Source organism: Geotrypetes seraphini, chromosome 10, assembly GCF_902459505.1.
Source record: "Geotrypetes seraphini chromosome 10, aGeoSer1.1, whole genome shotgun sequence".
NCBI classification, from domain to species: domain Eukaryota; kingdom Metazoa; phylum Chordata; class Amphibia; order Gymnophiona; family Dermophiidae; genus Geotrypetes; species Geotrypetes seraphini.
The window spans coordinates 100,854,475-100,868,724 of record NC_047093.1 but is presented as its reverse complement, the minus strand read 5'-3'; the positions used below and the strand labels follow the sequence as shown (position 1 = coordinate 100,868,724).

Below are 14,250 nucleotides of genomic sequence, written 5' to 3'. Positions count from 1 at the left end.
ATATTCTGGAAACCAACCCTCTGAGAAGCCTTTTATTATAGAAACAAAAAAACTCCTGAATCATGCTGGAATTAAATAGATAACGCATTATTATCCCTCCTAATCCCTGACTAAGACTTCCTCGACCACTGGAAAATGATCAATGAACAAACCCTACACAAACTAACCCTGCTCAAATGCAGCAAAAGAATCCAACAAGCCAAATGCTACTGGCATGAACACCTATCTCCGTAAAACTGTGTATCACAAACTGCCTCCTGAGATTCCAAGTGTGCCGCAGCACACTGAGGAGCATTGGGTCCCTGTTGAAACCCATATTGCATTAAATTTAACATGTCTTGTTGGGCAGGCCCAAGATGGCAGCGGAGTGGTGACTATGTTCCCAATCGAGCGCGACAGTAGATAGCAAATATTACCTTCTTTTTTGGATATGCCAAATTCCAAGCATAAAGAAAGTATTCATGTCTTCCCCTCGGTGGCTAGAACATCTTCTTCTGTTCAACGCTCCATCCGGGAGTTTACAGTAGCCTCGGAGACCTTTGGATTAGTCGGAGAGGAGTCTGCTGCTCATTCGGTGAGAGGAGAGACTGAAGAGCTAGACTTGGAAACAACTCTTTCACCCTTGGAAGCCGTTCCACCATTGAGTCCTGCTCTGTTCATGGCAGCATTGTTGCCACGAGGAATGTGGAAGAGCAGAGAGAACTGGGGCTGGAGTTGCAGCTTGCTCCCAGCTATTAAAACCGCTGGTGGTGACACTGGAGAGTATATGGGTAGCTCTCCAGAATCTGTACACAATAGTTGTCAACTATTCCCAGGATACTTCTCAACTTGTGAGTACTGTTGCAGCTTTAGATAAAAAGGTTTAATTGTGTTGATTTTGAGATTTGTTTTTATTCCATTTATTCTTAATTTGTTGAAATGTAATTTTATCTTTGTAAAATTAATAAAAATGAAAAAAAAAGATGGAAGGTATAAAATAAGATTTTGCCACTGATTTAAAGCTAGACAAGGACAGTGTGAAAAACCTTCAAGATTTGACTTCTGACACTATAAAAGATAATATTTCTCTTAACAGGAAGATGGAACAGTTAGTGAACTTTAATCGTAGACTAAATATGTGTTTGCTGAATTTTCCTAAATCTGTAGTAATGACTCCTTTGGATTTATTAAAAAAATATTTGATTGAAGTTTTGAAATTTCCTTCTGAAGCTATTCCACCTATCAGTAAAATTTACTATTTGCCTTCTAAGAAAGATCTATGAGTAAACCCAGAGGTGGAGCAAATTAATACAAATGGACAGGAAAACCTAAATGCTACAGATATGCTTGAAATAAGTTTATCGGACACATCTGAAAGAATTACCTTATTAGTATCATTTGTATTTGAGCAAGATATCAATGCTATTTTTCGATTGTATTTTCATAATTCACAAGCATTGTTCTATGGTTAAAAAAAAAAAAGTTTGGATGTTTCAGATGTGACTTGGCAAACACAGGAACAAATGAAACTAATTTTGGCAATGAGATCTGAGGCACTGGCCTCATTTCTCTTAGCTTATCCTTGTAAGTGTATGATTAAATACCTAGGAGTAAAATATGATTTTTATTCACCAGAGCAATTGAGAACATTCCTGGATTTGAAGAAACTGGTGACTTGAGTTGTTCAGTTAAAATCTAGAACAGCTGTTACGGAAAATTAGGACCCTAAGCCATTAGGCCTTTTCCCTTTTATTATTATTTTGATTCTAAATGTGGTTCTCTTCCCTTTTCTAGGACCTACCCCTAATTATAGTGGTCTAAGGAAGATAGAATATAATTTTGAGTTATTTGGAGGTTTTTCCTTCTTTTTCTTCTAGATTTTCTTTCTGTATTTCTTGAGCAAGAGTTGTCTTGTTGAATTATGTTCAATTATAATTAAATAAATCAAAACAAACAACCAAAAACGTGTCTTGTATAGAAAAGTTTTATGGATTTAGTTCTAGAACAGGGGTGCCCAACGCGTCGATCGCGATCGACCGGTAGCTCAGGAAAGCAACGTGAGTCGATCGCAGAGCCCATCCCGGGCTCTGTGATAGACTCGTGTTGCCGTCCCGATCTACCGGGCCTATCAGCCTTCCTCTCCCCGACGTCAAAGACGCCGACGCCGGGCATTAGGCTGTTTTTGTCATTTCGGGGGGGGGGGGGCGTGGTGGCGTGGCGACAGCAGCAGCAGCAGCAGCCTGAAAAAGAGAAATCATCCTGGCCGGGGTTGGTGTCATGCTCCGGAGCTTCTACAGCCTTCCTATCTCCCTCTCCCTTCTACCTGCTTCCGGCCACACCCCCTGCTCCGCGGCTCTCTTCGGCAACTCAGCAGCAGCGATCGACACAAGCTTCTGACGTCGGGGCCTACCCTCTGCGAGTCCCGCTTGTTTCAACTTCCTTTTTCCACAAAGGCAGGACTTGTAGAGGGAAGGCCTCGATGTCGGCAACTTGTTTTGATCACCGCTGCTGACGAGTTGCTTAAGAGAGCCGCGGAGCAGGGTTTTTTTGCCAGGTGCAGGTAGAAGGGAGAGGGCCAGATGCAGGACTCGTGGGTGAGGGAGCAGAAGAGAGAGAGAAAGAGAGGGGAGGGAAACAAAAGGAAATATTTCATACTGGGTTGGGTTGGAGTGGAGGGAGGGTGGAAAGATTCTGGCTACAGGGTGCATTAACAAAGGAAAAAGGGGGAAAGCTGAAAATGGAGATAGTGACACAAAGAAGAGAAAGAGTAAGCAGGACCTACTGAATAAGGATAGAGATACAGAGGGGACATGAAGAGGAGGTGAAATAGAGACATAGAAGTAATGCTGAAAAAGTGTGTGTGGGGGGAGATAAAGACATTGAAAGGGCAAATGGTGAACATGGGATAAAGACAAGGACAGAGACAAATGAAGATTCTGAAAAAGTGGTGAGATAGGGATATAGGTGAGATGGACACAAAGAAGGGTGATGCTGGAAAATAGGTGGAATGGTAATTCTGACAGACACAGAAGGGAAATGCTGGATCAAGGAGAGATGGGGCTCAGGCTGGATGGAATGAGGAGAAATGCCTTGTTGGCCCGGAACTTCCTCTCCTATGTCAGAATTGACATCAGGGAGCAGAATGCTGGTCAGCGCGACGCTTCTGCAGGGAAAGCTTGGGACGGCGGTGGCTTGGGGGCTGTTCCCCGATGGCGGTGGCAGCAAACCGAGTGGCTTGGGGGAGGGCACGGAGAAAGAAAGAAAGGGGGCAGACAAGGAGACAGAAAGAAAGGGGAACAGGGAGACAGAAAGAAAAAGTTGGAGGAGAGAATGAGGTCTGGAGGAGAGGAAACATACAGGAGGCTGAAAGAAAGGAAGAAAGATTGGAGCACAGTCAGAAGAAGAAAGTGCAACCAGAGACTCATGAAATCACCAAACAGCAAAGGTAGGAAAAATGATTTTATTTTCAATTTAGTGATCAAAATGTGTCGGTTTTGAGAATTTATATCTGCTGTCTATATTTTGCACTATGGCTCCCTTTTACTAAACCGCAATATCGTTTTTTAGCGCAGGGAGCCTATGAGCATTGAGAGCAGCATGAGGCATTCAGCGTAACTCCTTGTGCTAAAACCTACTATTGTGGTTTAGTAAAAAGGGAGGGGGTGTATTTATCTATTTTTGTATTTTGTTACTGAGGTGACCTCTTTGAAAAACCCCGGAATATGAATAATTAACATTTTCTCTGCCTTTCAGTGTGCTTTGTGTTTTTTTTAAATTTTATTGTTGGTAGATCATTTTGACTTAGTCATTATAAAAGTAGCTCGCAAGCCCATAAAGTGTGGGCACCCCTGTTCTAGAATATTTGGTTAAATATTTACCTTTTCCTAAGCTTAAAAGGCATACTCAATCTATGTTCTAACATTGTTGAGTTTCAGTCAGCCAATATCTGGAACTGTTTACCTATAGTACTAGAAATCAGAATTCTTATTTTTTCTTTTTGTAACCTCATGTTGGCTTTTTTTGTTTCATACATTTTTGAAGAATAATTTATTTTGTTATTCTGAAATGAATGCATTATATGTTAATTTGTTTCTATTGCTTTTCATGATTTTATTGTTTCATTTTATAACTCTCAGCAAATGAACTGACTTCTATTTGTGACCCACTTTGAACCTCTGATTGAGAGGATTTGGTAGAATATAAACAGTAGTGTACCTAGCATATGTGACACCTAGGGTACATAATTTTTAGCACCCCCTCCTCTATATGAAGAACATGATTTTTAATAGGAGACTGAGAGGGGACATGATCGAAACATTCAAGATAATGAAGGGAATAGACTTAGGGCTCCTTTTACAAAGGCACGCTAGGGCCTTAATGCGCGGAATAGCACACGCTAAATTGCCACGCGCGCTAGCTGCTACCGCCTCCTTTTGAGCAGGCGGTAGATTTTCGGCTAGCACATGCTATAGTGCGCGCTAATACGGTGCGTGTGTTAAAAACGCTAGCGCACTGTTGTAAAAGGAGTCCTTAGTAGATAAAGACAGGTTGTTCACCCTCTCCAAGGTATGGAGAACGAGAGGGCACTCTCTAAAGTTAAAAGGGGATAGATACCGTACAAATGTAAGGAAGTTGTTCTTCACCCACAGGGTGGTGGAAAACTGGAACTCTCTTCTGGAGGCTGTTATAGGGGAAAACACCCTCCAGGGATTCAAGACAAAGTTAGATAAGTTTCTGCTGAACCGGAACGTATGCAGGTAAGGCTAGTCTCAGTTAGGGCACTGGTCTATGACCTAGGGGCCACCGTGGGAGCGGACTGCTGGGCGCGATGGACCACTGGTCTGACCCAGCAGCGGCAATTCTTATGTTCTTAGTAATAATCCACATATCACATAACAAGAATGTACCTAGGAAAAGGCAGCATCTTACATACTGCAGTGAGCAGTAGAACATCAATACATCTTTTGTAAAACTAAACAATCCAGACTAGTACAGATCAATCCTACACAGTCAATGCTAACAGAAAACCATATTTTTTGTACACACAGAACAAAGAAACACCCTCACCAAGTTTGGAATATGTAATCACAAACTAAAAATAGAAATATGTAGACAAAAGTTAAACTGAACCACAAAGAAGCCAGGCTTTATATACAATGGAACCCCACTAAAACAGAAAAAGTGATGCATATCCCCTAATATTGTGCAAAATATAAAGATAACAGATGTAAATTTGAAAAAAAGGCTGAGAAATAGCAATCATCACTTTACATATTAACAAATAAAAATAAAACAAAAAATGGAAAATAAGATAATGCCATTTTATTGAAATCATATATTTTTCAATTACCGAATATACGCAAATATAAACTGAGATTTTTGGGCCAAAAATAGGGGTCTTAGTTTATATTTGGGTCAGCACTGACCCGCCCCCTTCCCGAACCTGTCTGCAGGCCTCTGCATCTTCTTTCCTTCCCTTCCCTCTCCCAATCGTCTGGCATCTCTCTCCTCTCTTCTCCTTCCTTTACCTTCCCTCTTCAAGCCCCCCCTTCCCAAAGGTCTGGCATTTCACTCTCTCCTCTCCCTTCCCTTCCCTTTTCTTCCCTCATCTTCCTTCTCAAATTTATTTTCTGCATATGTCTAGAGTAAATTCTTTCTTACTATCCAGAATATAAGAATAGCCTTTACTGGGTCAGACCAATGGTCCATCAAGCCCAGTAGCCCATTCTCACAGTGGCCAATCCAGGTCACTAGTACCTGACCAAAACCCAAAGAGTAGCAACATTCCATGCAAACAATCCAGGGCAAGCAGTGACTTGCCCCCATGTCTTTCTCAATAACAGACAATGGGCTTTTCCTCCAGGAAATTGTCCAGATCCTTCTTAAAACCAGCTACGCTAGCCGCTCTTACCACAATTCTAGAGCTTAACTATTCTCTGAGTGAAAAAATATTTCCTCCTATTGGTTTTTAAAGTATTTCCCTGTAACATCATCAAATGTCCCCTAGCCTTAGTAATTTTTGCCGGAGTGAAAAATCGATCCACTTATACCCATTCTACTCCACTCAGGATTTTGTAGACTTCAATCATATTTCCCCTCAGCCATCTCTTTTCTAAGCTGAAGAGCACTAACCTTTTTAGTCTTTACTCATATGAAAGGAGTTCCATCCCCTTTATCATCTTGGTTGCTCTTCTTTGAATCTTTTCTAGTGCTGCTATATATTTCTTGAGATAAGGAGACCAGAATTGAACGTAATACTCCAGGTGAGGTCGCACCATGGAGTGATACAGAGGCATAATAACATTCTTAGTCTTGTTAACCATCCGTCTTTTAATAATTCCTAGCATCCTGTTTACTTTTTGGCCACCACCGCACAATGGCGGTAAGGTTCATCGTATTGTCTACGATGACACCCAGATCCTTTTTCTTTGGCGCTAACCCCCAAGGTGGACCCTAGCATCCAGTAACTGTGATTTGGGCTTACTTCCCAATGTGCATCACTTTGCATTTGTCCACATTAAATTTCATCTACCACTTGGATGCCCAGTATTCCAATTTCCTAAGGTCTTCCTGCAATTTTTCACAATCTGCAAGTGCTACAACTTTGAACAGTTTACTGTCATTTGCAAATTTAATCACCTCACTCGTTCCAATTTCCAGATCATTTATAAATAAGTTAATAGTACTGGTCCCAGTACAGATCCCTGTGGCATTCCACTATTTACTCTTCTCCATTGATAAAAATGACCATTTAACCCTACCCTCTGTTTTCTATCCAATAACCAATTCCTAATCCATAACTGAACTTTGCCATCTATTGCATGACTCTTTAATTTTCTCTGGAGCCTCTCATGAGGAAATTTGTCAAAAGCTTTCAGAAAATCTAGATGCACTACATCAACCGGCTCACATGTATCCATGTTTATTCACACCTTCAAAGAAGTCAAGTAAATTGGTGAGGCAAGATCTCCCTCGGCTGAACCCATGCTGACTCTGTCTCATTAAATCATGTTTGTCTGCATGTTCCACAATTAAAACCGGGCAAATACCAGACGACTGGAGGATAGCGAATGTCATCCCAATCTTCAAAAAAGGATCGAGAGGAGAACTGGGCAACTATAGACCTGTGAGTCTTACGTTGGTTCCTGGGAAGATGGTTGAAGCACTAATAAAGGATAGCATAGAGCAACACCTGGAAAATCACGACCTGATAAGAGCTAGCCAACACGGCTTCAGGAAAGGGAAGTCATGTTTGACAAATTTACTTCAATTTTTTGAGGAGGTGAACAAACAAATTGACAGCGGTGAACCGGTGGATATAATATACTTTGACTTCCAGAAAGCGTTCGACAAGGTTCCTCACGCAAGGCTTCTGAAGAAACTACAAAGCCATGGATTAGAAGGAGATATACTAAGATGGATAGGCAAATGGCTGGAAAACAGATTGCAGAGGGTGGGCATAAATGGGAAGTTCTCGGACTGGGAAGAGGTGACGAGCGGTGTACCCCAGGGATCGGTTCTTGGGCCCATCTTGTTCAATATCTTCATAAACGACCTAGAAGATGAAACAACAAGTAATTTAATCAAGTTTGCAGATGACACAAAACTATGTCGGGTGGTTGGGTCACAAAAGGACAGAGAAGAACTTCAGAGAGATTTGAACCAGTTAGAGAAATGGGCAGATGAAGTTTAACATAGAAAAATGCAAAGTGATGCACCTGGGTAAGAAAAACAAGGAACATGAATATAAAATGTTAGGTGTGACATTGGGCAAGACCGAACAAGAAAGGGACCTGGGGGTACTGATAGACAGGACCCTGAAGCCGTCGGCTCAGTGCGCAGCGGCAGCAAAGAAAGCAAACAGGATGTTGGGCATGATAAAGAAGGGAATCACGAGTAGATCGGTGGACATCATAATGCCGTTTTACAGAGCAATGGTCAGACCACACTTGGAGTACTGTGTCCACTGGTCTCCCTACCTAAAAAGGGATATAACCCTACTGGAGAGGGTGCAAAGGTGAGCCACGAAGCTAGTTAAAGGTATCGAGAATTTGAGCTACAAAGAACGCCTTGGAAAACTGGGATTGTTCACCCTCGAGAAGAGAAGACTGCGAGGGGACATGATAGAGACTTTTAAAATACTAAAAGGATTTGACAAAATAGAGCAAGAAACATCGTTATTCACATTGTCAAATGTGACTCGGACAAGAGGTCATGGACTGAAACTGAGGGGCACCAGGCCCAGGACAAATATCAGGAAATTCTGTTTCGCACAACGAGTGGTGGATGCTTGGAACGCTCTCCCGGAGGAGGTCGTGAGGGAGACCAACATTCTGGGATTCAAGGGCAAGTTGGATGCATACCTTCTTGCAAATCACATTGGGGGATACGAGTAAACAAGGTTTCTCAGCAGGGCCTCCGCAAGTGCGAGTCGCCGGACTGGATGGACCTAGGGTCTGATCCGGCAAAGCCATTTCTTATGTTCTTATGTTCTTAATTGTTTCCACCATTTTGCCCGACACCGAAGTCAGGTTTACCAGTCTGTAATTTCCTGGATCACCCATGGAACCCTTTTTAAAAATCAGCATAACATTGGCTATCCTCCAATCTTCAGGTATTAGAGATGATTTTAGCGACATCACTAACAGCAGGTCAGCAATTTCATGTTTGAGTTCTTTTAGTACCCTTGAATGTATACCATCCGGTCCAGGTGATTTATCACTTTATAACTTGTTGATTAGGCTTAGTACATCTTTCAGATACACTGAGATTTTTTTCAGTTCCTCTGTATCATCACCCTTGATAACCATTTCTGGTTCAGGTAGATCTCTTAGATCTTCTTCAGTAAAGATCGAAGCAAATAATTCATTCAATCTCTCCGCTATGATCTTATCATCGATTCCCTCACAGGTTTTCTGCTTCTGATGTACCTAGAAAAACTGTTATGAGTTTTTGCATCTTTTGTAAGTTTCTCTTTATATTCTCTCTTAACTTTCTTTATCAATGCTTTGCATCTAACTTGCCAGTGCTTGTGTCTCTTCTTATTTTCTTCATTCAGTCCTTTTTTCCATTCTTTAAAGGATATTTTTTTGGCTCTAATTGCCTTTTACACTTCATCTTTTAACCATGCCGGCTCTCGTTTCCTCTTTTTCTCGTTCCCTCCAGTCCTCAATTTCTCTCTTTGCACTGTGTCTACCTACAGCTTGCCCCCTCTTTCCCTCATCCCCTCCAGTATTTCACTAACTCTGTTCTCTTCCCCATCCAGCATGTGCCCTTTTTTTTATCCCCTCCTTCCATCTAGATGGTACAATGCCTGAAATTTTTAAGAATATGATATCTCGCTATCAACCACAAAGGTCCCTCCGTACTGCAGGTGCTGTATTGTTGAAAACAAAGGCCAATCCTAAACATGTAGATGCGAATGCTAAGACCTTTACATGTGCTGGAGTTAAGCTGTGGAATGGCCTTGTTGGCCAAATTTGAAAATGTGGAGAGAGGAATTCTTTTAGGAAAATGTTGAAGACTCAGCTATTTATTAATACATTTTTCTGAGCAATTGATTTATATTATACTTACATATATTTATATTATATGATTTATATATTATATTATTCATGCTGTACTGTACATTTTTATTTTATCTTCGTATGTTGTATAGACTTTTAACATTTTATGTATGTAACCCCTTGTGAACCGTTTTGGATAAAAACGGTATATAAATTTTTTAAATAAATAAATAAATCTACACCTTCCATCCAGCATTTTCTCCTCTCTCTGTCCTCTCCACATCCATCTAGCATCTGCTCTCCTTTCTCTCTTATCCCTACTTCCGTCCAGCATCTGCCCTCCCTCCCCTCCCCACTAACACTTAATGTCTATTTCCTTCTCACTCTCCATCCACCCAACTTCCATCAACATCTGCCTCCTCTCTCTCCCTCCAACCCAATTCCATCCAGTATCCTTCCCTCCTTCTGTCTCTTTCTCCTCCCTGCACCCCAATTCCATCAGCATCTGCCCCATCTCTCCCTCCACCCCACTTCCCTCTCCCTCTTCCATACCAGTATCCTGCTTACTTCTCTCTCCCTGTACCTCCTGCTCTCTCTCTCTCCTGTCCTCTCACCTCCCCACTGCTGCTGTATGCTGCTCGAACCTCCCTGCAGCTGCTGGCTCTGCTCTGCAATAAGGAAATGACATTGGATGGGTTGGACCAGCAGCCACGGGGAGATACAGGAAGGTCCCAAGATGGTTGAATTTACAGTTTACTGCCACTGCTGCTGATTTGGGAAAGCAGCAGCGGTAGATTAGGGAGGGAGGTCTCAGTGTGCTGGTTGTGCACACCCTTAGAGCATGCACCTGGAGTGGATTCCCCTCCCCCCACCCCTTGGTCTACGGATTGGACTGGAATGGACTTGGCAGGACAAGATGTGAGAGTTGTAGTTTTATTAGAAGGTGATACCAATTACCAGGTGAAAGTTTCACAAAGATTAAAAGATGATCCTTACCATCACCAAGCATGCCACAGTACTCCTTACACTCCTTCTCCGTATAGAATTTGTTGCCATTCCCTTGACAGCCTCCATAGATGAAAGTGACACATTTACCTTGAGATGAGTCGAAGGCCCAGTGATTCTTTACAGCTCTGCAGGGGCCTGTCTTTATCTGCAATCTACATGCAGCTACAAAGAAAGACAGAGAGAAACTTAATCACTCAAAAGAGAGATTCCTGGGTGGTTCTTCCCTTCACTGGGTGGTTCTTCCCTTCAATAGCACTGTATTTCTTAGTCATTCATCACTGCCACAGACTAGCACATCGAGATAGAGCAAATCTATTGAAAGAGCATTTGTCCAATTTACAGTTAGTTTTCTTCTACACAAGTGATAATCATATTGTATTTTTCTCAGTCTCTTATGGTAATTTAGCGGCTTTAGTTCAGTTTTTTTTACTTTTATTTGCAATTATTGTGTTGTTCCTTTCCCATGTTTATGTTTAAGAAGACATGAGGTTGGTGCAAAACCCATGAATAAAAGTACCTTCAGGTTTATGTCTATGTGGACAGAATTGAAAATTTCTCCAAGAATGGACACTGTCATTCTATTCCTTGTGTTAATCAGAGGCTTGGCAAAAGCTCAAAGCTTTAAATGGTGGCCATGGCAGGGGCTACCAATTCTTGTCTAACCTTAGTAACCACTTTCTGCTAGCTGCTTTTGAGGGTGCTGATGGGGTATTTAGCTTGGGTCCTGACTGCCTTGTGGATATTAGAGAAACTCTGAGCCCTTTCCACAAGGATGAAAATACTAGTGCATTGCCCACATAATACTGGGTGCTCATAAGCTGTCTGGGTTTCCCTGCTTCTAGCGGCCACCTACCCTCTGTCCTGCAGGTCTGTAAACATTCTTTCTCCGAAAAGAAATTGTTCCCATTTCCAAAGCAGCCTCCATAATTGAAGGTTTCACAAGCCATGGAGGAAAAGTTGTAGAAGAATCTGCTATTCATCCCCAAGCAAGGGCCAGCATCTTTATTTAATCTGCAGGCAGCTGAGAGCACAAGAAAGCAAGATGACAAAATGTACAGCATTATTATTCTTTATAATGAAAGCATGGAAGATTACCATTCCATCTTTGACAGTGTAAGAAATCCATTGTAAGAGTGGATGGACAAATGCAACGCTTATCATGAAGGTACAAATTGTAGAGAATCACATGGGGACAAATTTATCCCTGTCCCCACGGGATCTATCTCCATCCGTGTGAATTCTGTTGCTGGCCTTGCCCCATCCCTTCAAGCTCTGTCCTTCTGCACAAGCCTTGAACACTTTAAAATCATAAGTGTTCAAGGCTTGTGCAGATGAGGACAGAACTTGCAGGGACAAAATGGGGATGGAGATAGATCCTGCGGTGACAGGGACAAATTTGTCCGCGTGCCATTCTCTATGAAAGCAGCTACAAACAGAGTCAGTGCAAAGATAGTGACTCCCTACGTAAACCTTCAGGTTTACACCCTGCTTCAATTAATTTTCAGAACCCTAGTTTGTAGCCTCCCTCCCAAAATTATTATAATCAGAGTATTTATGGTGCTAGTATTGCATACCGGCACTTTTTTTTCTTTCTTTTTTTACCAAGAGCTGCATATTTAACGCATTAATAATGTGATTAACACATTAAAACTTTAATGTGCACCAAAATTTTTAATCACAATTAACACAGAAAGCAGACACACAGCCGGGCACCTCTCAGTTTCCAGGCTCCTGTCCTGTCCTGTGAACCTTGCCTGTCTACCTGGATGCATTGAAGACACTCCTTCCTGCTGGCACAGACCTCCTTCCTTCTGCCATGGGCCACTTCATCTGACACAATTTCCTGTTTTTGGCATGGCAGAAGGAAAGAGGTCTGCCCCAGCAGGAAGGAGTGTCTTCAAGGCTGCTGAGCAGACAAGTAAGATTCAAGAGGCAGGCCCAGAGAGGTGAGTCAGAGAGAGAGGCACCAAGCTGTGTGCCTGTTTAAGATTTTCCTTGAGGAAGGCTTTCTGCTTTCCTATGTCTTCTCTTAACTCTTGTACCAAGGTTTTGTATTCTTTTGTTATTTTTCTCTCTCCTTCTGTCTTCTTCATCTCTTCTACTACATCTCTAACATTGGTTTTTTTCCTCTGTGTTCTTCAGTTTATTTTTCTCTCTCTCTCTTCATTCATTCTTACTCTATATTTTTCAGTTTCCCTCTTTTTACTGTCTCTCACACCATACTTCTCATTTCTCTTCCTCTTATTCCCCCGTCTTTCACTAACTCTACCCTCTATCCTGTTCCATCCAGCATGTCCTCTCTCCTCCCATGCCCTCATCACCTCACGCTTAGATTACTGCAACTCGCTACTCCACTCTGCCATCTTTCTCCCCTTCAATCTGTCCAGAATTCAGCTGCACGACTCATATTCTGTGAGAGCCGTTATACTCACATTACCCCTTTCCTGAAGTCACTTCATTGGCTTCCCATCCATTTCTGAATACAATTCAAAATCCTCTTACTGACTTACAAATTCACTCAGCTGCCCCTCACTATCTCTCTTCACTTATCTCCCCCTATGTTCCCTCCTGTGAGCTCCGCTTAGCTGATAAGTCCCTCCTATCTATGTCCTTCTACTCTGCCAATGCCAGACTCCATCCCTTCTGTCTTGCTGTGCCATATGCCTGGAACAAACTGCCTGAATCCCTACGACGTGCTCTGTCGCTGGCAGTGTTCATGTCCAAGTTAAAAGTCCACCTCTTCAAGAGTGCTTTCAACTCCTAACTCCTCTCACCTTGGGTTCTGCATCCACAACCTCCCTCCCCATCCCTCTCTCCAGCTTCCGAAGCAGCAGCAGCAGTGGTCCTGAACCTCCAAACCCCCTCCCTCCCTCCCTCACTTACCTGAAGCAGCAGTGGTAGCCGGTTAGCAGAGGCAGTGGTGTAAACAACCTGCTTGTGGCCAGCAGGGCATTTCTTCTGTTGCATCACTTCCGATGTGGCAAAGGAAAAATTCTGCTGGGGTTGGTCATGAGCAGCCTGTTTACAGCGCTGCCTCTGATGACTGGCTACCACTGCTGCCTTGTGGAGAGGGGGAAGAGCCAGAAATGAGTGTGAGGGGAGTGTTCAGCAGGGTGAAAAGCAGGAGAGGGGAGAAGGATATGCTAGACCCCATAAATTGAGGGGTGGAGGGCAGGGCCAGTTTTAGACATGCTGGTGCCCAGGGCAGAAATTAAGAAGGGGGCCTCTTATCCCTTCTCCTCCCTGCAACTCCTGCCCCCATCTCCTCACCTACTATTAGTACCACACATAATACAACTGTGAATAACTTCTTCACAACAAAACCACGACAGACCTTTACCAAATGGAGAACAAGGGATCTCAAACAGAAACTGAACTGGGAACTTCAAGAAATGGAGAAATAAAACCAATACCATATTTTTCGCTCCATGAGATGCACTTTTCCTACCCCAAAAAAGGGTCTTATGGAGCGAAGACAACCCACACACCCCTTCTCCCGGAAGATTTTTAAATCACCGCCCACCCGCCCTTTAAAAACACGGCCTGCCCGCCGGCCCTTCCTTTTCAAACTCCCGCCCCCGTCCCGTAGTACCTTTTAAAATGCCCCTTAAGCCTGGTGGTCCAGCGGTGTATGGGCCTGCAGGAGTGTGTTTTTTGCACTGCTGCCTACCCGCCCTACTTTCTGAATGGCTGCATCAGTTCTCGCGGGTACTGCGGGGCAGGTGGTGTTTTAAAAGGAAGGGCGGGTGGGCGGGCA

General features: G+C 42.9%; 1 protein-coding gene across 6 annotated transcripts in view; it reads right to left on the bottom strand.

Annotated features, from left to right (window-relative positions):
• PTGDS (prostaglandin D2 synthase) overlaps positions 1-14,250 on the bottom strand; it is a 148,195-nt gene that overhangs the window by 11,889 nt on the left and 122,056 nt on the right. For all 6 annotated transcript variants that reach the window (XM_033961560.1, XM_033961562.1, XM_033961561.1 and 3 more), the window contains exons 8-9: positions 11,347-11,514; positions 10,482-10,655 (exon numbers count right to left, since the gene is read on the bottom strand). In XM_033961560.1, the coding sequence (XP_033817451.1) occupies positions 10,482-10,655; positions 11,347-11,514 (342 nt within the window). The remainder of the gene's footprint in view (positions 1-10,481; positions 10,656-11,346; positions 11,515-14,250) is intronic.